Source organism: Lissotriton vulgaris, chromosome 4_1 (assembly GCF_964263255.1).
Source record: "Lissotriton vulgaris chromosome 4_1, aLisVul1.2, whole genome shotgun sequence".
NCBI lineage: Eukaryota > Metazoa > Chordata > Amphibia > Caudata > Salamandridae > Lissotriton > Lissotriton vulgaris.
Window position 1 is genome coordinate 878,521,478 of NC_141691.1, and position 17,608 is coordinate 878,539,085.

The following is a 17,608-nucleotide window of genomic DNA, read 5'->3' on the forward strand; positions in this document are numbered from 1 at the left end:
TAAATAAGGAAAGCCTAATCTACTAACAGGAATGCAGTCTTGCCAATCAACTACCTCCTGACCCTGTTGAACAGGAACAAGGACGGATTTACCCCAATTGACCACCAGTCCACCAGTCCTGAGGCATCACCATAAGAGCAAAGTATCTGGAGGAGCTGGCGTCCAGTAATATTAGGCTGGCAGAGGAATAGCAGAACATCATCGACATATATTGTGATGCAGTCTTAGGGGCAGTCCAGCCACTGGAAGCCCTAGATTTGGCCAGCACAGATAACCCAGCCGCTAGCGGTTCAATAGGCAGAGCAAACAATAACAGTGAGAGTAAGCAGCCCTGCTTGGTGCCCCTGCTGATCTCAAAGGGAGAGGATACAACACTGTTAACCCTGACTTGTCTCCCAGAAAAAGCATAGAGCACGCTAATTAAGGATTGTAAACGAGGTCCTAATCCCAGAAAGGAAAGAACCTGAACCAGAAACTCCGAATCCAAGGAATCTAATGCTTTCTCAAAATCTAGAGGCATGAGTGTGGATGTATCTGCGAAACGTCATTGGTTCTCCAAAGCAATGTATACCAATGATTGAAATATCTAGGACCTCCAGGAGGCATACAGCCACACTGATATGGGTGGAAAAGCAAGGGTAGCAATGTCAAGAGTAATTTGGCAAGGATTTTAGCAAATAAATTAGTTTCTGCATTAATGAGATGGATGGGATAGTGTGCCAAACATATGTCAAAAGGTTTACCCAGGTTCTCAAGGATGACAATTGTAGGGAGGTTGAAGGTTCTTAGGGAAGTGGCACTTCTCCACAAACTCCAAGAAGAAACTGAGAAGGTAGGGCCACAGAAGTGGAATAAATTTCTTTTAATATTCACATGGGAAACCAGCCACTTGCCTGAGTGGAGGGCATTGATAGCGTCGGCTATCTCCTCCACAGTAACAACATGTTCAATGGCAGTCCAGTCTACTTTTGTCAGGGAGGACAGCGGCAGATCTGTTACCAGTGTACTATAGTCCTCCTGGCTAGGATGGGGGGGATGGTTGTATAAGGTGCTCTAATAACTGGCAAACTGTGAGGCACGCTCCACTGACAAGATAAGCTGTGAACCTGAAGCAGTATGGACCATCAGGATCAGTCTAGATGTGGCATCATGGGTCGCCAGCAACCAGAGGAGCTTCTTGGACTTATCTCCCAATTTGGAAATCCATCTGGCAGAGGCCATCTGGCAATGTCTGGCCTCCTCCATACATAATTGACAGAGGATGGTTCTGCATTTTTTCAACAATCTCAAAGTGTGGGCTTTCCCGGATCCCCAATACCGACCCTCTAGGAGTAAGTGTAGCACCTCCAGCATCTCCACCTGCTCAAGGCAAGATTAAGTCTAGTCCCGGAGATATCCCGTCCCTGCCCTCTATTACAGCCGTACCAGCCATCCACATGGTGCAATTAGAAGTCACAGAGTTCTTATTAAGATCAAAATAGATGCAAAGTACACATGGGAGAGGTGATCAGTACAGTGTTCATCAACCATGCACCAGGCATTAAGATGCAAGATAGGCCTAAGGTTTGCCACGGGATGGCCATATTGCATTACCACTAGGGAATAGCCAGAGATGCCCTGGGGCATGATGCATGCCGAGTGAACAGTAGGGAGCTCTTTGGCTGGGTTGAAGAAATATCCACTTCTGGATAGGCTGCATAGATGAGCAGAGTGTGTATTCTCTCCGTTTCTGGAGCCGTGTCTTCCAGGCATCACAGAGGCTTAGGGACGCCGCCCAGTCAGACAGTGGGGCAGAGGGGTGAAGAGTTGTCACCCTGGCTCTTTTTGCATCAAGGCCAAAGATAGTGGAACCCAATGGAACATCTAGCATAACATTGCAGATGAGGGATGAGGACACAAGGAGGTAATGGGGTTAGATATTGTAGTGTCTACCTTCCAGTAGACCCTCCACATGCACATACATCCCCTCTATGTCTGAAAGTGAGTGAGTAACTGAAAGAGGGAAGGACTTATGTAGAAGGATGGTGATACCCCAGGATCACGCTTGTGACCAGAAAGATATACTCTATCGTAACCAAACCGGGGGAGGGCTGGGCAGAGAGTTCCGAGAAGACCAGTCTCTTGTAAAAAGAATGGTGTTTAACAAAATGGAGGACCTCAGTGCACTTAATACAGTTGGTGAGACCAATAACATTCCAAATCGTAATCTTAAATGACACCATGGGTCCATGGGGGTCGTGGTGAAGTTAATGTAAGGCGATTAGAAGGCCACAGTGAATCAAGGAGAGGTCGCAAAGGTGACCAATAGTACCAAGTCTACATCGCAATGGTGAAAGTAGAAGTGTGTACTGTGCCAGAATGAAAAGCTAAGAAGTACAAATAACACAACCAAACCACTGAAACAAAGCCCCAGATCATCCCCCAACACTCCCCGTTCTATACTTCAACCCTGGATGAATCGGTTATCCACATTGCTACAAAAGAACAAACAGAATTAAGAGGGCCAGAGGTGGTCACCAGAGCCTCCCTGTATCAAACCATAAAAAGGAGGATGTGCTTCTGGCTAAGCAAGTAAAAAGCATGAAACTGTTATGCAAAGAGGTAATAATAAAATATTGTAAGTTTAGAAGGCTTTTCCCTCTAAGGCTCAATTACTGGAAATCAGTCTGAGCCGAGAAGACAGTGGGAGGGCTGGTCTGCCTCACTCTCCAAGTGCTCTCGATGGGTACTCTCTCCATCAGAGGTGCTCCAGCCACCCACCACTGTCCCCCTCAGCGGGCACCCGCTCCTGTGCCCCCTGCGATGGGGTAGACTCATGCCCGACGCTGGAGCGTAGGGCATGCTGAATCCCCAAAGGGGGCATAATATGGGGCAGAAGCACCTTGTACCAAGCCACCAAGTCCAGGGCTCCCTCTGGAATACAACAAAAGAAGGAGTGGGAGTTGTGAAAGACCTTCAGTGGCAAGAAAAAGAAGCATGTATGACAAATTCAGTGCTTGAAGTTTTAGCTTAACTGCCTCGTAGGCCTTGTGCTTTTTCTGTATGATACAGGTGTAATCTAGAAAAATGAGTATGTGGGTGGCCTTGAATGGTATGGGTCCATGTGATTGCGCCCTTGGGATGATATCATCTCTTTCCTATAATTAAGGATTCTGGGTATGAGGGGGCCAAGAGGGGGCTCTGGTGGAGTTCTTTGCCCCATGTATCTATGGGCCCGCTCAAAGACAAGGGAAGAAGACAAGGCATCTTACAGGAGCCAGGATTTTATCCAATCTTTAAAAAATCTTTCAGGGGAAGGACCCTCCACACCCTCTGGGAAGCGAACAAAATTGAGGTTGTTCCTGCATGCACAGTTTTTAGCATCCTCAAGCATATCTCTTAGAGTTTGGTGGATGCAGAAAGGCAGTGGACGGTGGAGCTGAGCTCCAGCGCAGTATCCTCAAGCTCTGGGCTGTTCAGCTCTCCAGAGCCAACCATCTTGTGCCCCGTGGCCAGGCTGGGCACCTGCAGCATAAGGTCGATCAGGCACCACAGAGAATAGCCAAAATGAACTAGTGGAGCTCCATGTAGTCCAGGATGCCCTGTTCTGCCAATTTGTTTTACAACAGCTGGTCCAAACTCTGTGCAAGATACTTTTTAAACGTATGCCTTATATGTTCCTAGTGCTTTAACTCACAAGATTGAATTTTTTTGCAATATATAAACACATCACTATATCCCCAGTGCACTGAAAATGAGTCAAATCAGTGACCGTCAGGTAACTCCCACAGACATCTGAAGTGATTTTATTAAAACCAAATGAGTTTTCATACCGGAAAAATGCATTTACCACAGATACATTTAAGTGTATTTTATTTTTCATTTAAGGTGTGTGCATTATGTTTTATATGAAATTACGTGTAAGTAAAAGGCCAACAAAATACTTTCTGAATATTATGTTCTTTTTAGCAGGTCTCTGATGCTGCTCTCACTGTGCTCAGAATCCGTTTCCATACTTTTCTTTATGCACTTCGACTGCTGATATTGCTGTACAATGTTTTACTGCATATATGGGCAGTCCATACATCCTCGATATTGGTGGGCCTTTCTCTCCGGTATCTCATCACTCTTCAGCTCAGGACTGGCAGCACATAGTTGCTGTTTTGCATCATTTGCTTTGGCAAACCTTATAACACTCTAGGCCAAAATGTGTCTTTGTTATCCTGGAATAGTGCAGGTCTGTCCAGGCAATTTGTTAAAATCTGTGTTTGGATGTAATTTTTGATCATGACTAATTATCTCTAATTATGAATTAGTGACATTTCAAGGGACGTGGTTCATTAATTCCCCTATTGCCATGTATCTACCAGTGCCATGCACTTTTTAAATCTGCTTCACAAGCCACATACAGTTGTCCAAGTGACAGCGTTGCTACATGCGATTGGTGAGAATGTGATTTCTGTCAACCTAGTCAGATCTGCCAGTCTCACAGCTTATGTTGTGTTCATGTATGTTTCAGCAGTATGAATATTATGGCTATTAAATTGTGTTTTGCACCTCCCATCATTCAGGTGCTCCTTCTATCAAATTAATCTGAGAATCTGGACAAGGCTGTTTTTCTGAATTTATCAACTGCTTCTTTTCTGGGACAGAGAACTTGAATACTGAAAAAAATATGGATAGAGTACTATTAACAAGTTAGGGCCTCATCGCGATGCAGTTTCGACCGCAACCAACAGCTTGTCGGTTGTGTCCAAACTGCATCTACTGCCACAGTATAACCGACACATTACACTGCTTGCAGTCGGAGGCAGCAGTCAGAGGAAGCAGTCAGAGGAACTGACCAATGCTTTCCGACGGGCTCATGGTTGGTTGGTCGGAAACTCCTCATAATCCTTTAAGGACGCCATTTCCGCCGTCAAGATTATGATGTCGGTTTCCGACAGCCTTTCCATGTCGACCTTTCCGACATGGAAAGACTGTCAGAATGAGAAATTGGGGGCCCCTAGCAGTGCTCCCTTCCCCCCTGGCCCTCTGCATCTGTACTTAGGAGGCACCTCTGGTGCCCCCTGATCATCCCAGCTCCGTGTGTGCAGGAATGTTCACAAACTCCCATTTCTCAATGAGAGCTTGTGCGGCAGGCGGTTTGTGCCCGCTGCACAAATTCCCCTTGAGAAATTAGAGTTTCAGACCACACTATGTGCAGTTGGATCGTAATTTGGTGAGAGGAACCGCCGACCTATGCTCGGGCGGTGGTTTCTCCCCAAAACGATGTTGGTCGAAGGCAACTCCAACTGACATCATAATCATGCCCTTAGTCTCCTGTACGGATAGTGGTTGACCTATTCCTTACCTTGGTCCTCACTCAAAGGTATACTTCAAATTAAAAAATCATGTGAAATGCCGACCTGAGTCTGGTACGAGGAGAAATTGTCTCCCGGCAAACATTTTCTGCTTGAACTAGTCTCATGTGACAGACGTTATGTAAAATTTCTTATCGGCCGATAAAGCGGCGATAATGGGCTTGATAATATGCTCTGTGGAATTCCAATCGAAGCCCATGTTAGATGTCTTCACATCTAACATGTGCTTCGATTGGAATTACGTAGAGCATATTATCAAGCCCATTATCGCCGCTTTATCGGCCGTTTTCGGCCGATAAAGCGGCGATAATTTTAGCGCACAGGCTTGATAATATGCCCCGCAGTTAGATAAAGTAGGGTTGGGCCCCTCATGGAGGGACGCTGTAAACAACACAACCATTGCAACCCTTATTGGAGACCTCCCTCAGGCAAACTGTAACACAATATTAGTAAGAAATACAATGGGCAGATAGCCATCAATTACTAATATACAATGCCACCGAGAAGTGCCGGAGGGCTTTTTCTTCCACAAGGTACTTTTTTCACAACATGCCGCCCAGAAAATGGTTTCCTATGTTGGCTCACCACTGTTTTCGTCCTTGTATTACTGCCCTAATGATTCTTTCACAGGGAGTGCAACGGCAATGGCCTCAGGCCAAGTAAGTCATGGGTTTTGGTTGTTTTTATTTATTATTTATTTATTTATGAGTTTTATATGGCGCAAACTTGACCCGAGGGTATCAGAGAGCTTAACAGTTTATTTACCATGTATAAGGAATACAAAATATTTGTTAGGTAAATGCGGTCTGGTCGCAAGAATACAGAAAACATCCCAAAGTAGGTCGACAGGCTGTTATAAAACAACATGACATGCTGTTTTTCAGATTTACACGTATTTGTTAATGCAGTGTGTGCACAATCCGTTTGCATGCAGTAACACTTGCTTATCTCCCCTTTGGTCACTGCAGCTCCACTCCGACCAGGACAAGGGGGACAGTTCGCTCAAGTACATCCTCTCAGGAGACGGGGCTGGAACTCTTTTCGTGATTGACGAGAATACCGGTGATATCCACGCGACCCGGAGAATCGACAGAGAAGAGAAGGCTTCCTACACCTTGCGCGCCCAGGCGGTGAACAGGATATCGGGCAAACCGGTGGAGCCTGAGTCGGAGTTTGTCATTAAAATCCATGACATCAATGACAACGAGCCGACATTTTCAGATGAAGTCTACTCAGCTTATGTTCCTGAAATGTCTGACATTGGTAAGTGTATCTTCCCTTGCTAAGGTGTGTTCTAAAGTTTACTTGTAAAGCCATTAAACACCTAGCCGATAAGTGTACATCTATACATATTTCCCATTGTTTGTTTTCAAATATGCAGGCTTTTGAAGGGTGAATAGTTTTTAATCTCCTCCACAAGAGGTCGAATTCCATAAAAGGAGTTCCTTTTTAGTACCATATTGCAGGTGACATTTAGAAAAAAGACAGCAGTAATGAAAACGGTCGTAATGCTAAGGCTGGCAGCCATAACCGCTGTGTTTAGAGCATGGCACTTAACTTTTGTAGAATATAAAGTTACAGCTGGTCATCTCCATATCCTCATTCTGCGTGCCGTTGGGTGCAATAAAGTTATGCATAGATTACCTGAAGTTGTGCCGTATTTTCACCCTGCCTTCCAGTAATTTCCCCAATTGTTGGAATGTTGCAGAGCAGAAAAAATGACCTGAAACAGGGTTAAGAGACATTTTTTCCACCTTTACATTATTATCGGTAGATTAGAAAAAATAACCATATATTACCCTTCCTATATTTATTTATTTCTTTTGATTGGGCGATTTGTCTTGTTTCATGTAAAAAATAATTTTACATGTTTTATTTTTCTAGGAACACTAAATATAAACAATGCATTTTGAGCCAGGATATGGCATGAGCGAGCACCACAAAAAAAACTACACAATTGCACAGTTGTGCTATTTAGCTCCAAATTACATATTGTAATGATCCTTTAATGTGTAGGGCTTGGTGAAATTAGCACCGTTTCTTTTTGTGTAATAAAAACAAATTTTGGAAAACTTACGCAAAATCACGCAAAATGAAAATCCAACATTTAGCATTGTATTTGAGTGCAAAATGTACATAGGTCGACATTTTAGAAGCTTACTCATTTTGAGCTCAAAATAGTAAATACAAAAAACACAAGTGCAGTGAACAGCAGCTGCTCGCGTTCTGGTCGTTCACCTTGTTATTGTGCTACAGCAATAGGCTATTTACCTGAATGGTGTTTGATTTTGGAACCAGGCATAATGTTGAAATTTCTGTATATTCACATATCAAGCATAATATGATGTGCCAGAAACTATGAGCGAATATGTTGGCGTAACAAAAGTTGAATCCAGGACTACTTTTTATTTAGCTGAAATCAGTGCTCCACGTGACATAAAAAAGTCAGGGGCCTATTTATGAAAAAAGTCACGCAGAGCATCGCAGCAAGTCACCCATAGGCATATTCTCAAGGGCCTTATCTCTGATTTTTTGGCTTGAAAATCCAAAAAAGCAGAGATGATCTTTTCGCCCTATTTACAAGGCGGTGCTAACATGCATTAGCGCATGTTAGCAGCCGTTTTCCCGACGCCCCGCTTTGCATCTCTAATGAGATGCAAAGTGGGCGTCACTGAGCGTACCTAACACAGAAAGACATGTATAATATCGCTAAGTGCACATCACGATATTTACAAGGGGACCCACAGCATTTCATCAGATGTTAGTTTTTGTCAAAAGCCGCGGATTTCGCCAAAAACTAACGTCTGATAAAATGCTGACTTAACCTAGTTATCCTATGGCAGGTGGATCATAAGGCTAAGTACACCTTGGCCTATTAGCACCGTTTTTGCCATCTATGTAGTAATTTCACTGGATTTCCAGCGATATCCCATCGATAAAGCCGCTATCGCTGGAATTTTTATGACCTCGGTGATACACGTTGTTAATAACACGATAACCGTAAGATAAATTCCCGCGATAGACGGCGATAAATAAAAAAGCGCTCTATTGATAATATGCCCCCAAGCCACACACAGAAAGAGGAGGTAACGAGGGGAAATGAATACATTTCTCCTCTTTATGCCTCTCCTGGGAAGGCTTATGTTTTTGGCACATTCCCAGGTTTACCAGTTCTTAAAAATCGGCAAATGTGTCAAAAACCATGGGAGTTGCATGGAAACACCCATGCAAAGTCCATGGAACGCCTTCCAATGGCAGAGTGAGGCTATGCAGCAATTTGCGCTGTGTTGCCTTATGCCATATTTATGGAGCCATTCAGGGCCATGCATAGTGACCTTGCATGGCTTCATAAATCGAACTTAGGGTTTGCGTCGCTATTGCACCATGTTGCGACACAAACTAAATCTTAAATAAGCTCCTTAGTGTTTGGGTTATATATGTACTGACAAAAAACAAACATGTATTCTTGCTGCTGTAAAATGGCACAAACCATGGAAAAAATAACCAGGAAATAACAACAGCACGGAGGTAATGTGTTTCTAAATGACATATCATTGTACATTAGTTAAGGCAGTTAATGAAATTCTGTTGTGGTTTGATGGAAAATCCAATGGTAATTCTAGATACTCATACATTGACCTAAAGATAAAGCAACCTCGAACACGACCAAGAAGATTATGGGGCCTAAAAGCATTATGCAAAACATATCTATTACTCCTGTAATACTCTTTTATCTACTTTTACATGTTTTTTATGAATTGGCCCCAAAGCATTTAAAATGGCAAAAATGCATATACATTAAAACACATTATTTTCGCATCTATTTCCTATGGGGCAATTCTTTTTTTTTTTTAATTCTTTTTATTTTTTGCATCATGTGGAACATCAAACAAATTATACAACAAGACATAAACAGAAAATACTAGAATTAATCTTCATCAACATGATGAGACAAAAGAATAAGAATTAAAGAAGCAATTTTATGACATAATTAATCCCCACATTCTGTCCACTTTCCGTTTAGTCTGTAGACCCCTTGTATTTGCAAGAGAGTGTTCCATATTATGTATCTCTTTAACAAGACTCCACCACTCCATGACTTTTGGTGAATTTTGTTGAACCCAGACTCTAGCAATAGTCAGTCTAGCACAAGTGATTAAAATATTCAGTAAATCACATAACACATTATTTTCCCCTGACACTCCTACAAATACATCTTTTAATGAGAGTATAATAGGAGTACCGAGTTTAGTAGAGATAACTTTAGTTACTCCATTCCAGAATTCAACAAGATTTGGACAAGAGAAAAACATATGAGTGATATCAGCCCCCCTTAAATCACATTTTGGGCATTTTGTATGATCACTGAAGTTATTATTTACTGCCCATTTAAGAATCCGATCCGGTGTATAGTATAATTGACATATAGTTTTAAATAACTGTAATTTAAGATTTGAGGATTGAACAGCAAGATTGAGGCTATTTAAAGAGGAGGTGATAAAATCTGATGTTATTTCTATTGTCAGCTTGTTATCCATTTTTCAGCCAATTTATGTATATCATTAGTGTTATATCCAGAATATATTTTATACCCTATACTAATCAGTGCTTTATCTTCTTCCTTCTAAATACAATTCCAGACTTCAGATTCTGTCAGAGAAGTAAGTTCTATCTTCCTCAGGAACTTATCCCTAATCTGATAGTATTTAAATCTTGCCCCTTCTGGCAGTTTATAGCAGATTTTCAATCTTTCAAATGAAAAAAATCCCCTATGATCATATAAATCTCCGAGCAGATTAATGCCGCATTTTGATAATACGCCAACTACTGTATCTTGAAAAATTTCAGGGAAACCTGGGTTAAACCATAGAGGAGTTTTATCATGAAATAAACATATCTTTATCTTAGTAAGAATGGAGCGCCAAATATAAACGGTATCCCGCACCGTCTTAAACTTAACACGTTTAAAATAATTGGGGTCATTTAATCTGTAAAAAAACATAGTTGCGTCTTCTCCTAGCATGGGGTAATTCACAAAAGTATTTATGATTATTTGAAATAATACCAGCTGGAGAAGACACACTATGTTCCTCTATGTCACACTGAGCAGGCCGGCGTTGGAGCTGGAGTCGGGGCACAGGAGCTGCGGTCACAATGCTCCCCAGCATTTTACGGGGGTAACCTACCGATAGTGACTGCGGCTGGAGTCATGCAGAGCCAAGGTCTGCAGTCCACGACACCTCTGGTGGTGCATGTCTCCCGGCATCTTAACAGCACACAAACTGCCACCATTAATCAGCCTCTGTGTGCCTGGTCTATTTCCCCCTGTTTGCCTCAATCTCCATCTAGCTCACAGCTGTAGGAAGCCGCATAAAGCCTCAGGAAATCCTCAGGGAGTGCAGTGTGCCGCATTGCGATGCAAGGGGCTCCAGGGGGCATTATGCTGTAAGCAGTGTAAGGGGCAGCAAGCAGCCCCGCTAGTTGGCGAGGTCTGGCTAGCTCTGGCTCTCTCCAGCTTGCCCTACCACTGCAGCTACACAGCCACATTGAGGGGCTAAGGCTTCATAGGGCCCTGCCTTTTACCAGCTGGAGCACCAGAGCTAGTGCAGAGAAACTGGGAAATTGACATCAGCAGCAGGTGGAGGCGGGCTGTGAGTGTTCCCTTAAACAAGCCACACTAGATTAAGGAAAGGCAGCAGAAGTGTCAATTGCAGCAAGGGGGCAACAAGGTAGGTTGTGTTGCATGTTTGAGCCCAGGGGCCTGAGGAAGCAGCCCGGTTAGGTTCAAGTGCGGCTTGCGGCCTGAGTGAGCATCCTCTCCCAGCATGCATCATTGCACCATTGTACTTTCCATCGCAAAATATCAAGCAGTGCTGTTCCACCTCCTGACTGACTGACTGGATGATGCCTATGCTAATTAAAACACCGCGGTATGTGCCAGCACACTTGACGGAGCGAATAAGGCTCTCAAGCAATATACGCAAGACATGACAGCAACCCTCTGCCTTTTGTACATTAGCCTGAAGCTCTCCCGCAGGATATTTGAGTCTCATAGGTACACTGCTTAGTCAAGAAGAGAACAGAGAAAAGCAGCGCAGAGATCCATAGTAAGACAGCACAGCCTACATCAATGGAAACTGTAGAAGTTGGGTCGAGGCAACAAAAGGCTCACAGAGAGAAGCATGTCAATGCATGAGCCTGGAACTCGCTGCACTACAAAGAGAGGATCGCTCCAGGCTGAGGAGGGGAAAGTAGGCCTTGAACATTTTAAGGGCACATTCGTCCAAGCTCATGGCTTGGTTACAACCAAAAATATCATTCATAAGTATTTCATGAGGATAAGGGTAGGCATGGGGAAAGCCGCACAGCATTTTTTTTTTAACGGACTTTTATATAGCGCAAATTTGCCCGAAGGTATCGGGGATCAGAACACTTTACATAGCACCAGTTGTGTTACATGAGGACACACATTCATTTTTGTTAGGCACAGGGAGATTAAGAGATTTGCCTAGAATCACAGGATGTTCAGCATCTTTGCAGATAGTTAAACCCAGTTCCCCAGATTCAAGGTTGACCGCTCTAGCCGTTAGGCCAACCAGAAGTACTGCGGAAACATGAAGAGCTACACTACATTTCCGATAGTTTACCCAGTCCCAGTCATGAGGAATCAGTCATTTCAGAAATGGTGGAGTTGGCAAAGACAGTGGTGGAAAAAAGCAAATGCACACTAAACTTTCACAACCCAAGCACACCCTCAAGAAACATAGAGGTCCTCGAGAGGACATCAGCTATGATCACCCGGGTAAGCAGGAAAGACTATTACACAAATCAGGCTTAGACCATACAAAAATATGGACTAAATGCGCCTATATACACATCCAAAGCTCAGATAGATGGCTAAGATTTAGCTAACTCTGCAAATCCACAAAGAAAGGCAGGAATTCTTAGTAGAGTCGATGATTCATATGAGCCACAAATTGAGACGATGAGCAACATGAAACTCATGTGAAAAAGATTGACAGTTTGCAACAATTGGGGAGGGATTATTAGAACACCAAATGACATGAAATGAATAACATATACAGGATGGTGGAGATGCAACCTTAGTCTTAGGAAAAAAAGATCACAATATGACTGACATGTGGAATAGGGGACAGCTTTCCTTCTGGTGCACCAAGAGCATACACCACTATCCGCCTCACATATGAGTGTGATGGTGCATGGCAACCTGCGGCCATGGTAAGAAAGGGGCTTCCCAATTCTTAGAACTAAGGGAAAACATGAAAAAGTACACAATTAAGATAATAAGCTGGAAAGTGTTCTTTAATGGGCACAACATTCCATGAAATATCAGTTTGCTAGTGACAACCTATGCCTGCAAGAAACGTGGCCAACTGAGCCTATCTCCATTCCATGGGTATTGAGCAATCCCCACAGTAGCTCAAAAGACAAATCTGTGTGGGAGACCAATAAGTGATCTCTCCTTCTATGTGAAGCATGATTTACAGATAAAAGTGAAGAATTGAAGAATTCCACCTGCTAAGTGCAAGCCCTGGAACTCAAAAGTCTGGTAATGGATGCAGAAGCAACTCCTATCATGGTGGTAAATCTGTATATATCAATTCATGCAAGGATGTGAAAATTGAGCTCAGTAGGAATATCACCAATTTCATTAACTCTCTCCTTTATGATCACCCATGATTTGAGTGCATAGTTCCAGGTGACTTTAACACACAAAACATGTTTGACCAGGGGAATACTGCAGGGATCGATCCTGCAACATATTAGAAGCTTGCATTAGTGAACATGAGTTGGGTTTGGCTGGTCAAAAAGGCATCGTGTAGGATAAACCAAAGCCCACTTTCAAAAATATATCCACATTGGACTACATCTTCTTAAGCAAGATCATGCTAAGCAGATGTGAGAGGTATCAAGTCCACCATAATTATGGCCAAAGTGAGTTCGATGATGCACAGAAGACACAAGCCTGTTGGCCAAATGCTAACAACAAATGTTGGACCACTTATAAAAAGAGTTAAATGAGGCTCAGTTTGTAAAGCCAGATATTCACAATGGAAATCAGCCTTCATTCCCCCAGCTTCAGAACATAAATTGAACCTTGTTAAGAAACATTGGGACAATAGTAACAATGCTACATGCAGCCCTAACAAAAAGCATAAAATTCAAATCATAGGTCAATAAAAGGAAGGCCCTCCACTCATTTCGCGAACAAAGATTTCAAGGAAAGTAAAAGGATATTCCTTCTCGCAGAGCTCCTTCACAGAAGAGGGAAGGGCTCTGTTAGAAATTGGGTTTTAGTAGGCTAGGGCAGGTGCCAAAGCCAGGCAGAAACCACCACTCTAGTCAGGATAAGGGAGTTAGACTCCTAAAATAACCCCTGCTCACCCTCTTGGTAGCTTGGTACGAGCAGTCAGGCTTATCTTAAAGACAGTGAGTAAAGCATTTGTACATACCCAACAGTAATACAGTGTAAGCACTACAAAAAGACACCACACCAGTTAGAAAAACATCCAATATTTTTATATATTTAAGGCAAGACCAAAAATGATTAAAAACAATCCACAATACAGTACTTAAAATTCTTTGGTTATCAAAATATGCTTGAAAAACAGTTCCTTGATGCCGATAGCTCCATCCGGGACTATCACGGCGTTGTGAGCAAACAGATCCAAACAGTTCTGGCTGACCGCAGTGTCGCGGGCCAGCTACAGTGTCGGGAAGACCCACAAACAGTACCTTTTGGAAATGCAGGATGTCTGCGACATCTCGTTGAGCTTCCGAAAGCACAGCGTCCACAGGCATCTGTTCTGGAGGTCGGTACAGGAGTCGTCGGGGCCCTCGAAGTCGCACGTTTTGCAGATCGAACTCCTCTCTGTTGAAGTCAGGAGTGCCGACGTCGACAGGCGTCGAGTGCTGCAGTGCGAAGTGCAGCTGTGCGGAATGCATTGCCCTCAGGTCACGGTGCGCGCAGCGGCTCGGTGGTGGCATCAGATGGCGTTGTCGGTGAGACCAAGGTCGCGGTGCGAAGTGAATGTGGTGCTGGCAGGTCGCGGTGCAAACGGAGGCGTTGTCATTGCTGAAGCGCTGTTGTCTGGAGTCGATGGCACCGGCGTCGGTAGGCCAAGGCTGCGGTGTGAGATGAGGGCGGTGCATCGTGTAACTTTACGAGCAGTACCCTCGAACCACGTTGCAAGCAGCAGCATAGATTTCAGCGAGGTACGTTGTCGTCAGGGACACCAAGGCGTCGTCGTGAAGTGAAGCAGTGTGGAGTGCAGTGCCACAGGTCCCGGTGCGAGCAGCAGCTCAGTGGCAGCGTCAGCAGGCGTTGTCCATGAGACCAGGGTAGCATTGCGGCGTTGCCTTCAGGACACGAAGTCGGTAGCAGCGTTGTAAATGGCGTTGGGTTTCTTTTTATTCTGTTGCAGCACAAAACAGACAGGGTCCAGTGCTGAGGGCAGAGCAGCTTGAAGTCTTTGCTGTTCCTGAGACTTCTTTAACAGATGGCAAGCTCTACCTCAAGCCCTTGTAGACTCACAAAAGTAGATTGCAGAAAGTTCAGTCCAGTCCTTTCACTGCCCAATACAGAAGCAGCCACTGCAGGTCAACATAGCAAAACACAGAGCAATGTGGTAGTTCCTCCTCACAGCTTCTCCACCTCTTCTTCTTGGCAGTCTTCTTCGTCCAAGAGTTCTAAAGTTTAGGGGTCTGGCCCCCAACATTTACATTCCAAAATCCTTTTATCTCCTAGGCAGAGAGTGTCGGTGCCCAGCCAGAACCAGTTCTGCCATCTCTGGTGTGACTTCCGGGCAGGAGGTGGAGAGGGCATGGCCGGAGGCAAACCAGGCTCTTTGAGGTGCAAGAAAATCTCCTCCCCTTCCCCAATTGCAGCCCAGGCCTATTCAGCCCTTTCAGTGCTGCAGGCCCACTAGTAGCATTTGACTCACAGGCCCTGGCACACGCAGTGCACTTTACTAGGGACTAACAAGTAAATCAAATATCCAATCATGGAAACACCAATCCATAACACATTTTACCAGAAGAGCACTTGCATTTTACCAATGATTAGCAGTGAGAAAAGTGCACAGAAACACTACTCCTGCAAAAACCGAGTCAAAATCGGAAGGTCAGAAAGCAAAAACTTTGGGGAAACACGCCAAAAGTTGCCAAGTCTAACAGGCTCCAACATGGAAAACAAGCTAAAAGACCCAAGGAAACAACATCCAAAATATATTTGGGCACTAAAGCAAAAATATATAGAAAAGAAATGGAAACACATATACTCTCTGCTAGTCCCTAGCAAACCCAGGGAATTTTGAGGGTATGTCAACAGCCTGACAAGCATAACCACTGGCAAGGAGAATACTGCTCCAGCCAACAAATGGGTGGTTAATGTTACAAATCTTTATGTAGACCAGCTAAAACATGGGCCACTATCAATCAAGTACTCACTCATTAATGCCCTAGAGGGCCTGGAAGTGAACCCAATTGTAGTCTCCGAAAAGTAGACACTAAGCAGCCGAAAAGATGGAGCGCCAGGCCCAAATGATTCACCTTCCAGCATCTTTAAGTAAGACTGGGCATTTTAGGCACCCTACATCCATAATCTGTTCAATGAATGCCTTCAGCTATCTGCCATCCCAGAATGATAGAAAGGCTCCATTCTGAATCCAGTTCATAAAAAAGGGGCCAACACTATACCAGATAATGATAGGTTAATAGCCCTACTGGAGGTAGATGGTAAGGCCTTTACAAAGGAGCTCCTACATGAGCTGGAGAACTAGATCAATTACAACAACATCATAACCTGCTTTCAGATTAAGTTTTGGCCAAACTCTTCAACTATGGATAATGTGATAGCTCTTTCCTATTTGGGGGCCAAGACCACTGAAATATCTTTGCCCTAGCGTTATGCCTGTTTACAGTGTTACTGTCGATGGAATAGACCCGAACATACACTGGACCAAACTCGCAGTGGGGGGAATATCAAGGCAACTCCCTGCATCTATCACAGCATTGTACACTGACACCTGGGTCCAGATTAAAATAACTCAGACCCACGCTACGGCAACAATATATACAAAGAAAGGCTTGAAGCAGGGATGTATCATTGCTCTTTACTTGTTCAATTTATAGACAGCGGACTTTGGCACAGAGTTGCTGAGAGGAAACATCTTCCTACCTAAGTTAGACCATACCAAACCACCAATTATCAAGTATGCGGATGACATTGTATTGTTGGATCAGACATGACTTGGGATGAAGAGGACCCTGGGCATACTACACTCTTATAACACTGAGAACTCACTGCATGTATCTGCTGCAAAAACCAAAGACCTGGTTTTCAGCCAAAGAGCCATGAAACATCAGCTAGAATGGCAGTTGGGCCCCTTAAAGATAAGCACGACCTGTAAATTGAATTATTGTGGCATCTGGTTGTCAGACACTGGCAAATCTTTCTAACAAGCCAAGGCCCTGGCAGAAAAAGCAGCCAAAACAGAATTTACTAAAAAGTATCACAATCTACAAAGTCATTCGGCAGAGGGCATTTGAAGAGCAACGCAAGTGAAACTACTGCCCACCCTAAGTTATGGACACCTCGCATTTCCTGGTGTGCTCATAGAGTAATTAGAGCACTACAACACAGCTGCATACAGGAAAATAGTCACCCTCCATACGCACATTGATCCGCCTAGAATTTGGCCTAGTGAAAATGGATATGGAATGAAAAAAGGACTCAATTAAACATTATCACCACGTGGACAAAGCAGATCCAGACTCAGTGAGAGGTGCCTTGGACGAGATATTCCACAATAAAAAGAGCAGCTGGTCAAGTTACCTTGAAAGTGCAAGAGACAAGGGGCAGACGTATCAACATCCTGATTTGTGAATCTAAAATAGGGATTTTTTAGAAATCGCTATTTGAGATTTGCAAATAGGGATGTATGTAGAAAATCGCATTTTGTTTGCGATTTCTTTAAATTCCTTAATTGCGATTAGCAAATTGCGAATCGCAATTAAGGAATAATTTCCCATTCATTTCTATGGGCCAGGAGGCCCATAGAAATGAATGGGAAGTTATTCTCAATTTGCGATTCGCAATTTGAGAATCAAAAATTGAGAATAATTTCAAGGGTGCAAGGGTGACATAAGGACACCCTGATGCACCCCTGAAATTCACATGTTTGCGCATATGGCGCACATACATGCCCTAAGGGCATGTATGTGCGTCACATGGCACCTTCACA

General features: G+C 43.7%; 1 protein-coding gene across 2 annotated transcripts in view; it reads left to right on the forward strand.

Moving 5' to 3' along the window:
• The window catches only part of LOC147722680 (cadherin-10-like), an 862,765-nt gene that overhangs the window by 560,888 nt on the left and 284,269 nt on the right, over positions 1-17,608 (forward strand). For both annotated transcript variants that reach the window (XM_086965170.1, XM_086965171.1), the window contains exon 3: positions 6,311-6,605. In XM_086965170.1, coding sequence (XP_086821296.1) covers positions 6,311-6,605 — 295 coding nt within the window. The remainder of the gene's footprint in view (positions 1-6,310; positions 6,606-17,608) is intronic.